Source organism: Dasypus novemcinctus, chromosome 2, assembly GCF_030445035.2.
Source record: "Dasypus novemcinctus isolate mDasNov1 chromosome 2, mDasNov1.1.hap2, whole genome shotgun sequence".
NCBI classification, from domain to species: domain Eukaryota; kingdom Metazoa; phylum Chordata; class Mammalia; order Cingulata; family Dasypodidae; genus Dasypus; species Dasypus novemcinctus.
Genome location: NC_080674.1, coordinates 53,061,343 through 53,077,900, shown reverse-complemented (window position 1 = coordinate 53,077,900; position 16,558 = coordinate 53,061,343). Strand labels below are relative to the sequence as shown.

Here is a 16,558-nt window from a genome sequence, read left to right as displayed (position 1 = left end):
TTGAGTAAGCATGACTTTGATAGACTAGATCTGGACTATTTTGTGTGAGCAAAGGAAAAAGGAAGAGTTGGTGGTACTGTTTTAAGCACAGAGAAGGGACACAGTTGAGCCACAAGCTAGATGGAGCCCCTTTTGTTGTGCCTTCCATTAGATCATTACTTCTAGAAAAACAGCCTTGCCACCTTGAGGGTGGGGAAAGGGCAAGCATATCGCTGAACTTTTTGAGTAGCACACACCCCTGCCAAAAGCTCAACCTGCCAAAAGCTCAACCAGATATTTAGCGTTTCAGTAGGATGCTTTCACATATGTGTAGGTAAGAAAAATGGCTCTACACTTTCAGAAATGGAATGCCTATCTTTGTTTCTAATGCCCATGGGGAGGAATGGTATGCACTCACCACAGCAGTATTTTCTTCGATCACATATATCTCAGGATTATAGGTGTCGATTTCTGCCACTGTTGTCAGCTGTATTGTCTGGAAAGTCGACTGGAATGTAAAAATAAAGAATATATTTCATCCTAGTAGAAGTTAATGCCAAAAATCCACCATGTTTATGATTTATTTCCTTGTGGAAAGTGACCAGAGCAAAAACCAATTCTGAAGACTTAGCAATCTTTGCGTGCTTGAACCAGCAATATGCAACTGGACTGCCCAAGAGAGACACCTGGGGAGCTTACAGTAGCCATGACGGGGGCCCTGCCATAACAAAGTAAGCCCAAATCTCTGGGACAGGGTCCAGGTATGAACAGGTAGAAGTGTCTCTCCAGATGATTCTCATCTGCAAACAGGCTGGAAAACAAGTGTTTAAAAAATAATTTTTCAAATGGGAAAGATCACAATCTAGATTTTTAAAATCTTAGTGAATGGGACATGAGGGAAAATTGAAAATCGGATATTTTTATGTATTATTACCTGAATAAACCACATATTGGAAGAGCAAATTAACAGTAAGAAAGGATAAGAACATTCCTTTTTGAGGGGAACATGTGTAAAATAATACTGTTTAAAAGTAAATTTGGAATGAGTGATAAATTTTGGGCTTATTATTTGGCCATAAAAAATACTGAAGTATTAATCCATGCTACAGCATGGATGAACCTTGAAAACATTATGCTAAATGGCAGAAGCCAGACCCAAAAGGCCACGTATTATATGATTCCATTTACATGAAACATCCAGAATAGGTAAATCCATAGAGACAGAAAGCAGATTAGTGGTTGCCAGGGGAAGGAGATGGGAGAAATGGGGAATAACTGCCTTCTAGGTACAGGGCTTTCTTTTGCAGGTAATGGAAATGTTTTTGGAGCTAGATAAGGTGGTCATTGCACAATACTGTGACTGTACAAATGACACTGGATTAAAACGGTTGATTTTGTGTTTATGTGGATTTCACCTAAGTTTTTAAAAAAGCAAATTAGAAGTTGACCATGCATGTAAGCAGCAGATATCTAAATGTTTTGACAACAGTGCAGTTATACAACATCGGTGATAATTTCTAATATCCCAGTCTCAGCATTTTATCAAATAATATTTGATTGGGGACAGGCATATAAGAAGGACCTATATTTTATGCTGAGGTTCTTAGTAAACTTCTAGTATGAAATATTTTTTGAGGGAAATATTATTGAGGTGTTTTTTTCCTGTTCTTTTCTTTCTACAGACAAATTTTGGGCCTGATGCTTACTGTGAAATCTGATAAAATGTTCTGACTTTAGAGCTACTTTCATATGCTCTGGCTGAAAGGATTGAGTTTTCTGGTTACTAAGGCACGATTCACTATACACTATGAGGTAATTCATTAAACTATAGTAGCCAGAAAGAGAGAAGAGAATGCATTTCCAAAAAAGTGAGCGATGTATTCCTTTCTCTCTGGCTCCATCTCTAATTATTATTTTTAACTTTTTCAAGATGGAAGATTGCATCAGATGTTAACCCTGATCTCCTAATGTATTATCAGGGAAACATTAAGAACATTGATAATGGTTTAAAAATAAAAAAGAAGATGGTAGCAGCAAAGTGAATGCTGGCTTCACAATCCCTGAAGACTAAAAATGAAAGAAGTTTTCATCTAAGACTGATATATCTGCACTTGCATGGTTTTGCGGTACCTGCAGGGTTAATAAGTAGTAGTGGTAAGGATACAGCTCACATCTGGAAGAGCTGAAATTCATGAAAGCTTTTTTTTTTAAAATGACAGTCAGGTTGCTATCAATTTGGAGGCCCGAGCAATGGCTGGGAGATGTTATGTTGGTTTGCATGTATCAGAAAAAAAGTGACAACAAAAGGCAGCACATTAATGGTCTCACATACAGGAAATGAGATCCATATTTCAGACTGGATCCCCTATGTGATCTGAGCAAAACTGAGCATATACACGTTGCTACTGAAATAGCTGAACACAAGGTGGGGCTAAACATTTGACTGCTCACAAAGAAGGAAGAAATGCAGGACTTGACTTACAATTTTCTCTGTTGAATCATCACAACCACATTGGAAGAGCATAAATAATTCATTTCTAAAAAACTTTGCTTCAGAAATCAAACTGTTCTTACTGAAGAGTGTTGAGAAGTATGTTAAAAAGTCTTACATTTAGGACAACCAGCAAGATGGCGGTGGAGTAAGGAGCTTATAGAATCAGCTCCTGTTAACAGGGCAGTTAGTAAACACCCAGAGCTATCTGAGCTATCTGAAACACCTGTTTGGGAGCTTCAGGAGGCCAGAAGAGCATCCTGCAACATCCTTGAAGGAATGGAAGGAGGAGGCTGCCCATCTGCAGAGAAGACTTGTAAGTAGAGTCCTCTACACCACGGAAGCCGGTGCCCAGCCTCCACCGAAGGCACAAGCCACCTTGGGAGCTGTTCCTTGGCTGGAATTGAAAGCTCCACTTCCCAAAAATGGGGGAGGAAGAGACGGTTGGGCACCAACTTAAGCTACTGATGAATAAATTCAGTGGTGTAAAGTATAACTCTGAGAACAGCTAAAGTTTGAGCCTGTCCAAGTCAGAAAGAGGCCAGGAGCTGCAATTTTAACTCTGCACCTGGCACAAGGGGAAGCCGGGTGGACTGAGAATCACATGCTGGTGGGGACCAGCTTCTTTCCATCTAGGTCAGATAACAGGTCTAGTCTAAGCCCCAGTGCCATTTCCAACAGGGAGGAAGCTGCAGGGACCTGTGCCAGCCTCTCTGGGAAATTACCAGCTAAGCCACAGAGGCCAGGGATTGTCCTACTCTGGTGGTGCAAGCCGCCCCAGGAGCTGTTCTGTGACTGGAATTGGAAGCTCCATTTCCCAAACACAGGGGAAGAGGAGATGGTTGGCTGCTGATTTCAGCTACTGATTGGTAGGCTTGGATGGCTAAGGAATAACCCAAGGAACAGCTGGGGTGTGAATCTGCCGAAGTCGAAAAAGAAAGAGGTCAGTAGCCATAATTTTTTGACTCTACCCTCAGCTAAGGGGAAGCCTGGCTGACCAAATATCATAGTGATGGTAGGAACTGGTTTCTTTCACTCAGATCAGCCTGCAGCCCTAGCTTAGGCTTCAGTCCCACCTTTGGCAGGGAGGAGGCTGGCTAGCTCTGCACCAGCCTATCCAGGTAACTGTGGGTACCTTTGGTTGGCACAAAATGAATAATCTGAAGCCAGGGTAACTGAGATCATCTTGGACCCACACTGCATAGACTGCTGCCCACACCTGCAACTCCATCCCTACCCCGGTCAGGGGAGAAAGGGGCATGAAGCTTCATCAGTCATTCTGAGCAACTACAATCTAGGCCTGCACAACTTGGATTATTCCACACAACTGAGACTCTGTCCCTACCTCTGGGAAAAAAGAAAGTTGGGAGAAACTTCATCGGTCCTTGGGGTACTGAGGGCAGCTTGAGCCTCCACAATTTATAGAACCAATTACATCCTTGGCTCCAACTGCACAACCAGCAAGGGAGAAAGGGCAGGAAGCCCTAAACTAAAGAGAAAAACTATACCCAGAATAAATAGTAAGCCAGATGCCAAGACACCAACAAAAATTACAATCCACACCAAGAAACAGGAAGATTTGGCCCAGTTAAAGAAAAAAGATAAGCCTCTAGATGACATAAAGGAGTTGAGACAACTAATCATAGATGTTCAAACAAATCTCCTTAATAAATTTAATGAGATGGCTAAAGAGATTAAGGATATTAAGAAGACACTGGATGAGCACAAAGAAAAATTTGAAAATTGGCATAGAAAAGCAGCAAATCTTATGGGAATGAAAAGTGCAATAAATGAAATTAAAATAACATTGGAATCACATAATAGCAGATTTGAGGAGGCAGAAGAAAGGATTGGTGAGTTTGAAGAAATGGCCTCTGAAAGTGAACATACAAAAGAACAGATGAAGAAAAAAATGGAAAAAAATGAACAAGATCTCAGGGAACTAAATGACAGCAAAAGGCAGGCAAACATACATGTCATGGGTGTTCCAGAAGAGGAAGAGAAGGGAACAGGTGCAGAAGGAATATCTGAAGAAATAATGTTACAAAATTTCCAAACCCTATTGAAGGACATAGATATCCATGTCCAAGAAGCACAACGTACTCCCATCTGAAAAAATCCAAATAGACCAAATCCAAAACACATGCTCATCAGAATGTCAAATGCCAAAGACAAAGAGAAAATTCTGAGAACAGCAAGAGAAAAGCAATGCATAACATACAAGGGATATACAGTAAGATTAAGTGCTAATTTCTCACCAGAAACCACAGAGGCAAGAAGACAGTGATCTGATATATTTAAGATACTACAAGAGAAAAACTTCCAGCCAAGAATTTTATATTGTCTTTCAAAAATGAGAGCAAGATTAGAATATTCACAGATAAACAGAAACTGAGAGAATTTCTAAACAAGAGATCAGATTTTCAGGAAATACTGAAGGCTATGCTAGAGTCTGAAAAGAAAAGACAGGAGAGAGAGGCCTGGAAGAGAGTCTAGAAATGAAGATTATATCAATAAAAGTAACTAGAAGTGTCAAAAGAGTGGTGAAAATAAAATATGACAGATAAAACTCATATAGTCAGGAATAAACTTAACCAATAATGTAAAGCACTTGTATTCAGAAAATTGCAACCCAATGTTAAAAGAAATAAAAAATGTCCTAAATAACTGGAAGAACATTTCATGCTCATGAATTGGAAGACTAAATATTAAGATGTCAATTGTACTCAAATTGATACACAGATTCAAAGCAACCCTGATAAAAATTCCACCAGCATTAAAAAAAAAAAAATGAAAACACAACTATCAAATTTATTTGGAAGGGTAAGGGGTCCTGAATAGCCAGAAACATCATAAAGGGAAAAGTGAACCTTCATCTCCAGACTTTAAATCATGGTACCAAGCTATAGTGGTAAAAACATCATGGCACTGGCATAAGGACAGACACATAGGCCAATGGAACCAAACTGATGGCTCAGAAACAGACCCTCACAGGTATGGTCAAGTGATTTTTGACTAGCTTGTCAAACTCACACAGCTCAGGCAGAACAATCCATTCAACAAATGGTGTCGAAAGAATTGGATATCCATAGCCGAAAGAAGGAAAGAGGACCTCTATCTTACACCTTATCCAAAGATTAACTCAAAATGGATCAAAAAACTAAAAATAAAAGCAAGAACCATAAAACGTCTACAAGAAATTATTGGAAATTATCTTCAAGACCTGGTGGTAGGTGGTAGAGTCTTAAAGGAGATAAGAGAAGGACTGAGTGGACTACTGATGTTTAATGTATGTAGAAGTTTTAATTAGCTTTACTGTAAAAGTGTGGAAATGTATAGAGTGGATGGTAACAAATAGTGAGTACTAGCTAGTTTATAAATGGGGATGTGGCTGAAAATGGTAGTCTAGGTATGCAAATGCCAACTGATAGAATGCTAGAGAGTAATCCAGGAACTGAATAGCACAGTAAACCAAGAGGTGGATGAGAATTGTGGTTGATGGTACAGATGCAAGAGTGTCCTCTGTGAGCTAGAGCAAATGTATATCACTGCTGCAGGGTGTTGGGAACGCGTGGGAAAAATACAGCTGGAGTGACCTATGGACCGTGGTTAGTAGTAATAATATAATATTCTTGCACCTATGTGAAAGAGGTACTGTGTTGATACTGAGGCAGTACGGAAAGTGTGAACCAAATGTACACTATGGACATGGTAACAATCAGATGATATTATTTTATCTGTAGCAAATGACACACCACACTGTGGTGTGTTGATGGAGGGGTGTTGTTTTAGAATTCTGCACATGTGCATGATTGTTTTATAAGTTTACAACTTCTGTCATAAAAAATATATTTAAAAAATAATAATAGGGTGGGATGGGGGAAAAATACACCAAATGTAAGATAAGGACTATGATTAGTAGTAAGATTTTGACAATATTCTTTCATAATTTGTAACAAACATCTCACGACAATGCAAGATGTTGAAGGAGGGTTGATGAATGGGACCCCTGTATGATTTTATGCATGTTTGCTTTGTAAGTTTACAACTTTTACTATACCATAATTGTTTATGTATGTTCATATAGAAATGATATAAAGATAATAATAATAAGGGGGTGGGGGGAAAATACTTTGGTTAGTAGTAATATTTTGACAATGCTCTTTAATCATTAGTTAAAAAGGTTTAACAACAACGTAAGGTGTTGGTGGTAGGGTGAATTATGAGAGTCTTGTAAAATGTTATACATGTTTGTTTTGTAAGTTTACAACTATTAACTATACACTTATTGTTTATGTATGTTTGTGTGGAGGTAATATATTTCAATAAATTAATTTTTTAAAAATAAGTCTTACATTTAAAATGATTGAAAACCATGTGGAATCTAAGCCCCCACTTGACACAGATGTGCAATGGACACAACCAATCCAATGTCCACAGAGAAAATGTGGCATTGGTGTGGGAAGGGTGGCCATGGTGGCTGCTGGGTGCGGGGAATGGGAGGAAGAGATGAGATAGGGAGGCGTTTTCGGGACTTGGAGTTGTCCTGGGTGGTGCTTCACGGACAACTACAGGACATTGTAGATCCCCCCAGGGCCCACTGGATGGAACGTGGGAGAGTGTGGGCTATGATGTGGATCACTGACTATGGGGTGCAGTGATGCCCAGAGATGTACTTACCAGGTGCAGTGGATGTGTCATGATGATGGGAGAGAGTGTTGCTGTGGGGGAATGAGGGGGTGGGGGCCGTGGGGTTGAATGGGACCTCATATTTTTTTAATGTATTATTTTTTAAAAAAATGAATTAAAAAAAAATAAAGACACTTTGGGGAAAAATAAAATAAAATAAAATGATAGAAAACCAAATGCTTTTATACATAGCAAGGGTGATTGTATTTTGATGTGCAACGGTCAGTTTTCCTTCCAAGTTGGCAAAGGTTGCTATGAAAACATGTGTTCCTCAAATCCAAGGAGCCCAGAAGTAATTGTCAAACGATCACCAAGCTGCAGCAGCTGGGAAGGTAGTTTGACCAAGGGCTTATTTGCATCTTCACAGCATCTAGAGACATCCTGAAAACTTGAAAGCAATTGCAACTAACAAGAAAACAAAATAAAAGAAAGCAAGGAAAACCAAACTCCTCACACCCACTGTTCCCCACAATATTCTCTTCACCTTTTCTCCCACTTGTCACTATTCCTTTTTCTATTTTGTTGATCAAGAATATTGCCTATGTTTTGGCTCCAGGGATACGTTTAGAGGAAGCTAGTTCTCTAGTCATACACATAACTCCATTGCAAGGAATAGTGTTTGTTGGCAAGATCATGAGATGATTAGAAAACAGGGAGTAAGCACCTTAACTGATTTATTTGCTTTAAAAATCCAGTGAGCTCCACGAAGCCCCAGAGGTTTCTTTCTAATTTGCACTTAGCTGCCTCAATCAGAGCCAGTGCTGGTAAAAGGAATAGTTAGCCACCTAAGCAGTCAAATTTACAGAGCCCTGTCTAGTCTTATATTTTTCATGCCAGACTGAAACTCTGGCTACTGAAATCCCCACTGAAAACAGATATCTATGAGGCAGAGTCACACCTGCCATTTGGGAAAGCAACACTGACACTGATTTGGCACTTTCTTCAAACATATCCTGGTAGTTGAAAGGACTTAAAAAGTTATTTGCTTTCATCGGAGAAAGGATAACACAGGAAAGCCGAGGGGTTACCTGGCTTTAATTCTAAAGGAGTCTTATGTTAGATTCATTTACTGGGTGGTTTGAGATCATCACTAGTAAATTATCAATTCATCAGCTAAGAGAGCTCAAGGAATGAAACTCAGGCCAGTGCATTTTGATTTGGGTGTGGTGGAGACTGGGGAAATGGAAAAGTTTAGCATATGGGAAGAGAGACAAAGCAAGGGGCTCATTGCAGCGAAGGGGTGGCAGAAGGGTCCTTGGCCCCATTCCCAGAGATTCTGGTGTGGTAGCATGGGATGGAGTCTAAGAGGCAGACTCTTTCACAGGCGCCCCAGTTGATTCTGAGGCACAGCCCAACTGGGCAAGCACTGGAATTTCCCATTCCTTTCAGGGTAAAATTTTTCTGTTTTTTTTTTTTTTTTAAACACTGTTCACATGAACTGGAACATTAATTTGGTCAAATGGTGAGAACGTCTTGACAATGAAGCATTATGTTCTATTCAATTGATAAACCCCAATAAATAAAGCTGATACTTACCGAGGCAAAAGTTCCATTCCAAATTCTGGTAGACACATTAACAAAGTATTCTCCTTTCACCTGAAGGTCTTTCAGCCAGCATGTAACATTGTTACATGAAGCTGTTCTGCAGTTCTTTCAGGTTAAAGCATGGATCAAAGAAGACAGAGGGTTAGTATGGGTGTTAAAAAATAAACCATAGTATTTTACAAACATGAGAAGGATCTGGGAAACAGGTAATCACATGCTCTATTAGTAGTTATAATCCTTCTTCAAGGGATTTTGGCACCGTGTCTCAAAATATAAAATGTGCATACCCTTTGTCCTAGCCATTCTCTGTCTCTCTCTATATATAGCCTCAGGAGATAATCATAAAGGTATGGGAAAAAGTACACCACTGCTGTTTTTTGCACTATTTCTGAGAGTAAAAAAAAATTTTGTAAATAACTTGTCTATCAACAATGTACCAGTTAAATAAATTGTTGAACAAATAAAAGATGCAATACAATTTAGTCATTAAATCTAATGAAAAAGATGCATTCCTTAATTTTTAAAAAGTGTATGACATATTGGCCTGTATAAAAGGTAGCATGGTCCATTTAGGTAATCATACACATGTTTCTTGTACAGATACATGCCAACAGATATAGGGAAGGATGTTCATTAAATGTTATGAGTGGTAGTGTTTAGATTTAGGGATAATTTTAGTTTCTTGTAGTGTTTCACATTGTTTGAATTCTTCACAATGAGCAGTGGCCATTTTTACAAAATCAGTAAAACATCTTTTAAAATTTAGGGAAAATGCTGAGAATATAATATCTTGGAATACCCTAAGATGAGTTTCCATTAGAAATTTTTACATACTACTGTTCAAATTTAAACATTTACACAGTGCTTACAACATAATTACTTCAAAAAGAAACACTCTCCTATTATCCTCTTTTCCCCATCCTTTATGAAGTAAAATGAATTTAACTAAATAAAACCAGGAGAATTCCAGTATGGTTAATAGAAGAGAGCTGTGGCTTGTTTAGGGTTTACTATTTGCTAAATGTTTACTTATTTGACTTACTATGTGCCAAACACCATGCTAGATGCTACACTAATCTCTATCTCAAAGAAGAGGGTGTAGCAAGGAACAGCTCTGGAGAAGATAATGAAATATAGAAAACAGAGTAGGGTAGCCAGTGAGGCATATTTAGCAGGGAAATAAAAACATCAGTGATGATATGGAAGAGTGTTTTAGGGGCTTAATTTTTAAAGGACATGCCCCAGTTCCCTCACTACTCTTTGAAACTATTAGAAACAATTCCAAACAGAAGTATGGAAGCACAATGGTTTTATACATGGGGCATTTTGATTTCATGGTCTGTAGCAGTTTGATATGGTTATGAATTCCAAAAATAGACATTGGATTATGTTTGTAATCTGGTCTGTACCTGGGCATGATTAAGCTATGATTAGGGCTTTGACTGGGCCACATCATTAGGGCATTGAGTCCCGATTCTATGGTGGGTGGGAACTCACGGATAAAAGACATGGCAAAGGACAGATTTACGGGTTTTTAATGTTGGAGTTTGATGCTGAAGCCTTAAGTTGGAGCCCCAGGAAATAAGCACACAGAGGAAGAAGTCCTAGGAAGAAAGAAACCCTGAGCCCAGGAAGAAGCAAGCCCTGGGAAGAGGAACCCAGGAAGCCTGAACCCTCACAGACGTCGGCAGCCATCTTGCTCCAACATGTGAAAATAGACTTTGGTGAGGGAAGTAACTTGTGCTTTACGGCCTGGTATCTATAAGCTCCTACCCCAAATAAATACCCTTTATGAAAACCAACTATCTCTGATATTTTACATCAGCTCCCCTTTGGCTGACTAATACAGTCTCTATCACAATTATTCTATAATAATGGCATAAGTAATAATTCTAATCACTTGGATTTGAGCATATATTTTCTAAATCTTGATTCATACAAGCCACCAAAAGGGGGTAAAAAAGCATGTGCTATGATATATGCTGGTAGAAAAAAGAAATGCCTTAATTTCCAGGTAAAGCAAATAAAGAATCAATGAAAGCAATATTCAGCACGTTAAACTCTCCTCACCAATTCTTTCATGTGCCGGAAATTTTCACTCTTGAAAGACACAGAAGAAGATGTTTGTCCGATTCTCAGTGGATTTATTTCTGCATTACAACTGATGTCACCAGCCTACAAAGAAGGGCACCAAATCAGTCTTAAGAAGCAGAATGGTTATGATGTTCCTTTCAACATGTCATGAAACCCTAACGTATACCTATCGGCCAGGGGAAGGGGCTGTTAAGTTCCTTTCTCTGCCCTCATCTGGTCATACTTCCTGTGATAGCTCACCTCTATTCAAATCATCCTGACATGACCTGATGGTGTGGAGCTAGTTCATGTAGCTCACATGTTTATGATAAGACATATTTGCAATAACAATGTTTATGAGCAATCTGGGAATACTTTCTGCCACCTGTAAATCCTTAGACCCAGGTGTTGGTTCCTTACAACTATTTTCTGTTCCTAATATAGAATTAACTGCTTATTAATTGGCACTCAGGATGCTTAGAGGTTATTTTCTTAGTTTCCTACCTCTGAAATGTCCAACATGATCATACCAACCTCATGGCTTTATTTCCTCATTGAATGTGTACCTGGGCACTTTTGTTTTATTAATTTAATTTAATTTAAACATTTATATTTCATTTTATCTTACCTGGTCTGTGTGCACCCCAGTCAGGTACACCAGTGGGTTCTTTTCTTTAGTATATTGAGGAATGCGGATGGTTACAGATGCCATGCTCACAGGAATACTTCCTGTTGTTACCTATATATATATGGAATAAAACATTCTGCTTATTGATACATGATGCACATGATACAAGGACAGTGATCAATAACCTCTATGTTTATCATACGCAACTAGAAAGTAGTAGGATTGATTCCATATGAAAGTAAATCTTATACTTTAGAGTCACATTTTGGCTCTCTGTCTTTCACTTCTTAATGGAAAAATCCCAACATCTATAATACTAATTGTTAATTTGTGACTTAAGAGATGCAGAATTGTGTGGTGTTAAAAACACATCGCTGGAGCTGGGTTGCCAGGGTGTGGAATGCCTCTGCCACTGACTAGCTGGGTGGCTTGGGCAAGTTATATCACCTCCCTAAGCTTCAGTTTTCTCATTTGTAAAATGGGGATAATAAGAAACTCAACAGGTCTCTACTGGTACAGTGAAAAGGTCAGCATCTGTTCTCATTGTTGGGGTTTTTGTTCCAATTGGCTGGTATTTATGCCCCGCTGGTTGTTAAACATTTATAATATCACCCATAGGATGATAATAATACCAATCTTAGAACTGATATGGGAATTAAATGGGTTAAAATATAAAAAACATTTTACACAATGGCTGATACTTAGTAACCCTCTACAAATGTGATTTTATTATTATTACAAATGAATTAAACTGCCCCATTAAAGAATGTGGTTGTCAAATGTCATCCACATTTTATATATTTCAGTGTCTGGATCACAAATCAAGACTCCTTTAAAGATTAAAAAAAACACACAAAATTGGCAGGTAGCAGCCATGTAAAGGACTAGAAGGAAATACTCACAAAAAATATAATAGTGTTGACTTAGGGTAGTGAGAGAATTCTTTTCATTTTTCAAACTTTCTGAAATTTTCTTATATTGAACTAGTCATACTTTCACAAATTGATTTTGTTTTACACAATCGATAATATTTTGATAATGGCTTACTCTAACTAATAATCAATAGTCATTGATTTAAAAATATTTTAGACACTACCTAGCATGACTATACAAAACCCATATTTGTATACTAATAGTAAACTTCTCAAAGAGAAATTATCTCCCAAGTTAAACTGGCAAACAACTATATGCCAAAGAACTTTTTCCCAAAGTAATACCATTATACCAATGCTCTATTGATTAATATGGTACATTTGCTTTCAAAATATATCAATTATCCCTTAACCAGAACAGATAACTATGCAAAAATCCCATTTGTTTATTTATCTATGATCTATTTCAGTAGTTCTCTAAGTATGGCACCTAGTTTGAGAATCACTGGTGTATTTCAACTCCTTTTTGCTTTCTCCTTCTTGTCCCAGACTCACAGGTTTTTTCCTTCCCCTTCCCCCTGAATTCCTGCCCTTTGGACAGGCTTACAAACCTTAAGGGAGAAGACGAATTTTGGACCAATGTCTTCAAAACTGTGCACAGTGGAAGGAACATTACCGTCTGAGGAGACTTCATAAAAATTTATGCTGCTGGATCTGTTGGAAGATGTTTGCAAAGCCAAATATTTTAGTTTTGCTGTTGCTCTTGAAACTTAATATTTATGCTATTTAAATATTGTCTCGCTTAGATAACAAGTAAAACAGTTCACATTTAGGTAAGCACTAAATGAAAATGAATGCCTTTTATGAGCTTATAGTCCAGTGTGCATTGCTAAACATAAAAAATTCCTTTAAAACACATCCTTTCATGGTCTTGCTGATGAAATTCTGTGTTATATGTTTATCAGTTATCAAGTTTCTAAAATAAGTATAAATGTATTACTTTAGAACTGAGAGTGGAAGCCCTCCCATGACTGCTGTTAGGTTATACTGATAGTAACTGGTATGTTACTATCCTGGGCACTCAGTCCTCGGTGATTGGGTTAATGGATTTACTATGGGTCCTTTACAGGACTGAGGATTTTCCACTTGATAGTCCTGAAAGACAGTGATAGCATATTGGGTATTAGCTCCAGGGGTGTTCTTACTGGATGCCTGTGAAACAAGGTACACTTTTTCCTTCTCCCTATCCTCTAGTTCCAAACCAACCCTGATGATTTGGGTCTGCATGGGGTCGGTCAAATCTGATACTGCCACTAGCCACCTTTAAGATGGCTGATCCAGAGGTTTTGTTAGACTAGCCCTGGAGGCATTGGATTGACCTTGATCTCTTTGATTGGGATTGCCAACTAGAGCCTGCAAATGAAGTGATGACCAGGTCAGGAGCATCCCCCCAAGACTGCTTAGACTAGAATGAAACCATAAACTCTCCCCTCTCCTCATTCACTTCTGGGGTGAATGGATTCCAACCAGAACAGTTTCTATGGTGGGGGTGAGAGGGTGGGGAGGAGTCTGAGAAGCTATTTATTCCCTCCAGAAATTTATCTTAATTATAGGATATCGATTCTACTTTCTTAAAAAAGTTGGACTGGACATTTTCTGAGACAGAGTTTTCCTGTTTCTCCACTGAAACATGTCTTTCCCCCTTTTTATGCCTAAAAACAACTTTTTCCAAATTCTCAAAAGTAAAGTGTGTCATAGGGAGACTTAAATGGATATGTTGGTTTGTAAGGGTAATGTATTTGAGAAGAAATAGTGATTTGTCAGTTTTACATGGAAAATGGGAAAATTTACTAGGATTTGAAATGGAATACCTGGCTGTGTGAGCATGAGTTATTCTTTTTACCTTCCAGAAGATCTTTGGGTAAGCTTCCAAGTAGGGGCAGTTTCTAAATTTTCTCACGTTTTAAAGAGATCTTTCATTTTCCCTTTGTTACTTTAGGCTCAGTCAATTTTTTCAGGTAATAGCAGTTATCTATACTGAAGGAGATCCCATTGCAGAAATAATTCTACTATCGTTATGGATTTCTACACATCATACTTGCATACTATAACTGCACATTATCCAGATTCAAAATAGTTGTTAAGGAATGCCCTCAATAATTCAGAAGTATTTTAAAAAAGAGTTTGCCAAGATGTGTATCAAAGAATTTATAGTGTTGCTTGTGATGGTTAAGGTGACCAAAATAAGAACGCAAATCAAACAAATGTTGCATTAGTAATAGATTGGCTATATAAATTCCAGCCAGGAATAGAATAAGTTAGTTATAATAAGATAGTTCTGTATATCCTGATAGGAAAGTTCTCTAAGGTAAGTTATTACATATAAAAGAATGTTTTATTACTCCTTTTGGGTAAATAACTTGTGTGTGCATGTTTTATGCATATATCCTGGTAGATAAACAAACCTTGTATCTGGACAGTATTCTCAAAACAAGTTAAATTAGGTAACTGCGGGAAGTAGCACCAGGGGTAGTGGGAGAGGAATGACTTCACTTTTCATTTTGCCACTTTCTGGAAAGTTTCTGTTTTTCAATCCATATACTTTTAATACTTTTCTTTTTAAATCACCAAGAGAAATTATCTGGGTAGTAGACTGTTGGCTTTTCTTCTTTGTAATTCTGTATAATTATCTGTATTAAATTTTTTTCATATAATATATTTACAAGGACTTTAGGATGTCTTAGAATATTAATTAGTAAAAATGAAGTTCCAGTTAAATATTATATTTATGCCATGTTAAAATATCTGGGAAAATTGCCCATGTTGGGGGATAGAAGCATAAAAAGTTTGTACTAAAAGTACTTAGGATAAGAATCAATGTAGGCAGGAAGAAAAGAAATCAAGTTGTGTTGTAAAAATCAATCTTTTTGGACACATTTATCTTCAATTCCTTATTTTAGCAACTGGGGCTCCATTGAAATCTGCAGTTACTGGTTAAGTTTTGAAGGATGGATGATTTATTGGGCTGCATTTTGTTTCTGCTTATGCTATTTGCAACTCATTGGCTACAGAAGCCTTTCATCCTTGCTCATGTGTCTGAAGCTGTACAAGATGACATTCCTCCACTTTTGTTTTTATTTGGTAGTCTATTTGATAATCTACAGGAAGAGATTTTTTGTCTGTTTGGGAGATTTCCCTGTATGTTTGTCAGTGGTCATCAATCTATGCTGGTCATCAATCTATGCTACCTTAGTGTGTCATCAGGTAGAGAATTCTAGTTCCCAGACTTGAAGGTGGCTGTCACCTGAGGCCTCTGTACCCGAATAGCTGACCTCAGGCTGTCCATGACCGTCAATTGGCTTCCTGTCTCAGTGTGAGTTAGGGTGATGAAAGCAACCTATTAGCACCTAAAGTATTTGTACATTACCTAATGTGGTTGAGTTGTGCTCCCAAAAAAGATATGCTGAAGCCCTGACCTCCGGTACCTGTGACTGTGACCTTATTTGGAAATAGGGTCTTTGCAAATATAACCAAGTTAAGATGAGGACAGACTGGATAACAGTGAGCCCTAAGTCTCCTTATAGGGAGAGTCAGAGAGAAGACAGACACAGAGGGAAGATGGCCAGGTGAAGCGAGACAGAAACTGGAGAGATGAAGGATTCTCCCCTAGAGCCTTCAGAGGAGAGTGGCCCTACCAACACCTCAATTTCAGGCTTCAAGCCTCCAGAACTGTGAGGCTAGAAAAACGTTTCTGTTGTAAATCATCCAGTCTGTGGTCATTTGTTATGGCCACCCTAGGAACTGACTACACCCACCTCCTAAGACACTTGTCTCTCTGAACAATTTACCACAGCTGGTATCAACTAGTAATGTTTTGACCAATGTTACCAGGTTTACTTGCTTTGGTCAGGTAAGTAAAGAGAGTAACAGTTTCTTCATGTTGGCATCCTTTAGAAAACCCCTCATTTCTACCTGGTTGGAAGAAAACCCTAATCTATTAGGTTAGAAATTTTCCATCTTGAAGTTAATTTTCTGCTTCTAGATTCTATATTTATTGTGGACCTACTATGTGCAAAGCTTGTGTTTGGGGCTTTAATGTCCAGAAATGGGAATTTTGCTAAAACATTTATGTGGGCAGTTGTAAATAGGCAGCAAGAAAAAAATGCTGGCAGCTCCCCAGGATCCTAAGTGTTCTGATACCACATCTTGGGAAGGTTTGCTGCTACTCTGAGGCCCTAGTTTTCCCATGGCACATGGCAGAAGGGTTTGCCCTCTTCCTAT

The 16,558-nt window shown here is 38.3% G+C and overlaps 1 protein-coding gene across 1 annotated transcript in view; it reads right to left on the bottom strand.

The window, feature by feature from the left end:
* ITGA2 (integrin subunit alpha 2) overlaps window positions 1-16,558 on the bottom strand; it is a 100,253-nt gene that overhangs the window by 6,681 nt on the left and 77,014 nt on the right. Inside the window, exons 24-28 of the mRNA XM_058308872.2 lie at window positions 12,889-12,991; window positions 11,406-11,516; window positions 10,775-10,879; window positions 8,696-8,809; window positions 398-487 (exon numbers count right to left, since the gene is read on the bottom strand). Coding sequence (XP_058164855.1) covers window positions 398-487; window positions 8,696-8,809; window positions 10,775-10,879; window positions 11,406-11,516; window positions 12,889-12,991 — 523 coding nt within the window. The remainder of the gene's footprint in view (window positions 1-397; window positions 488-8,695; window positions 8,810-10,774; window positions 10,880-11,405; window positions 11,517-12,888; window positions 12,992-16,558) is intronic.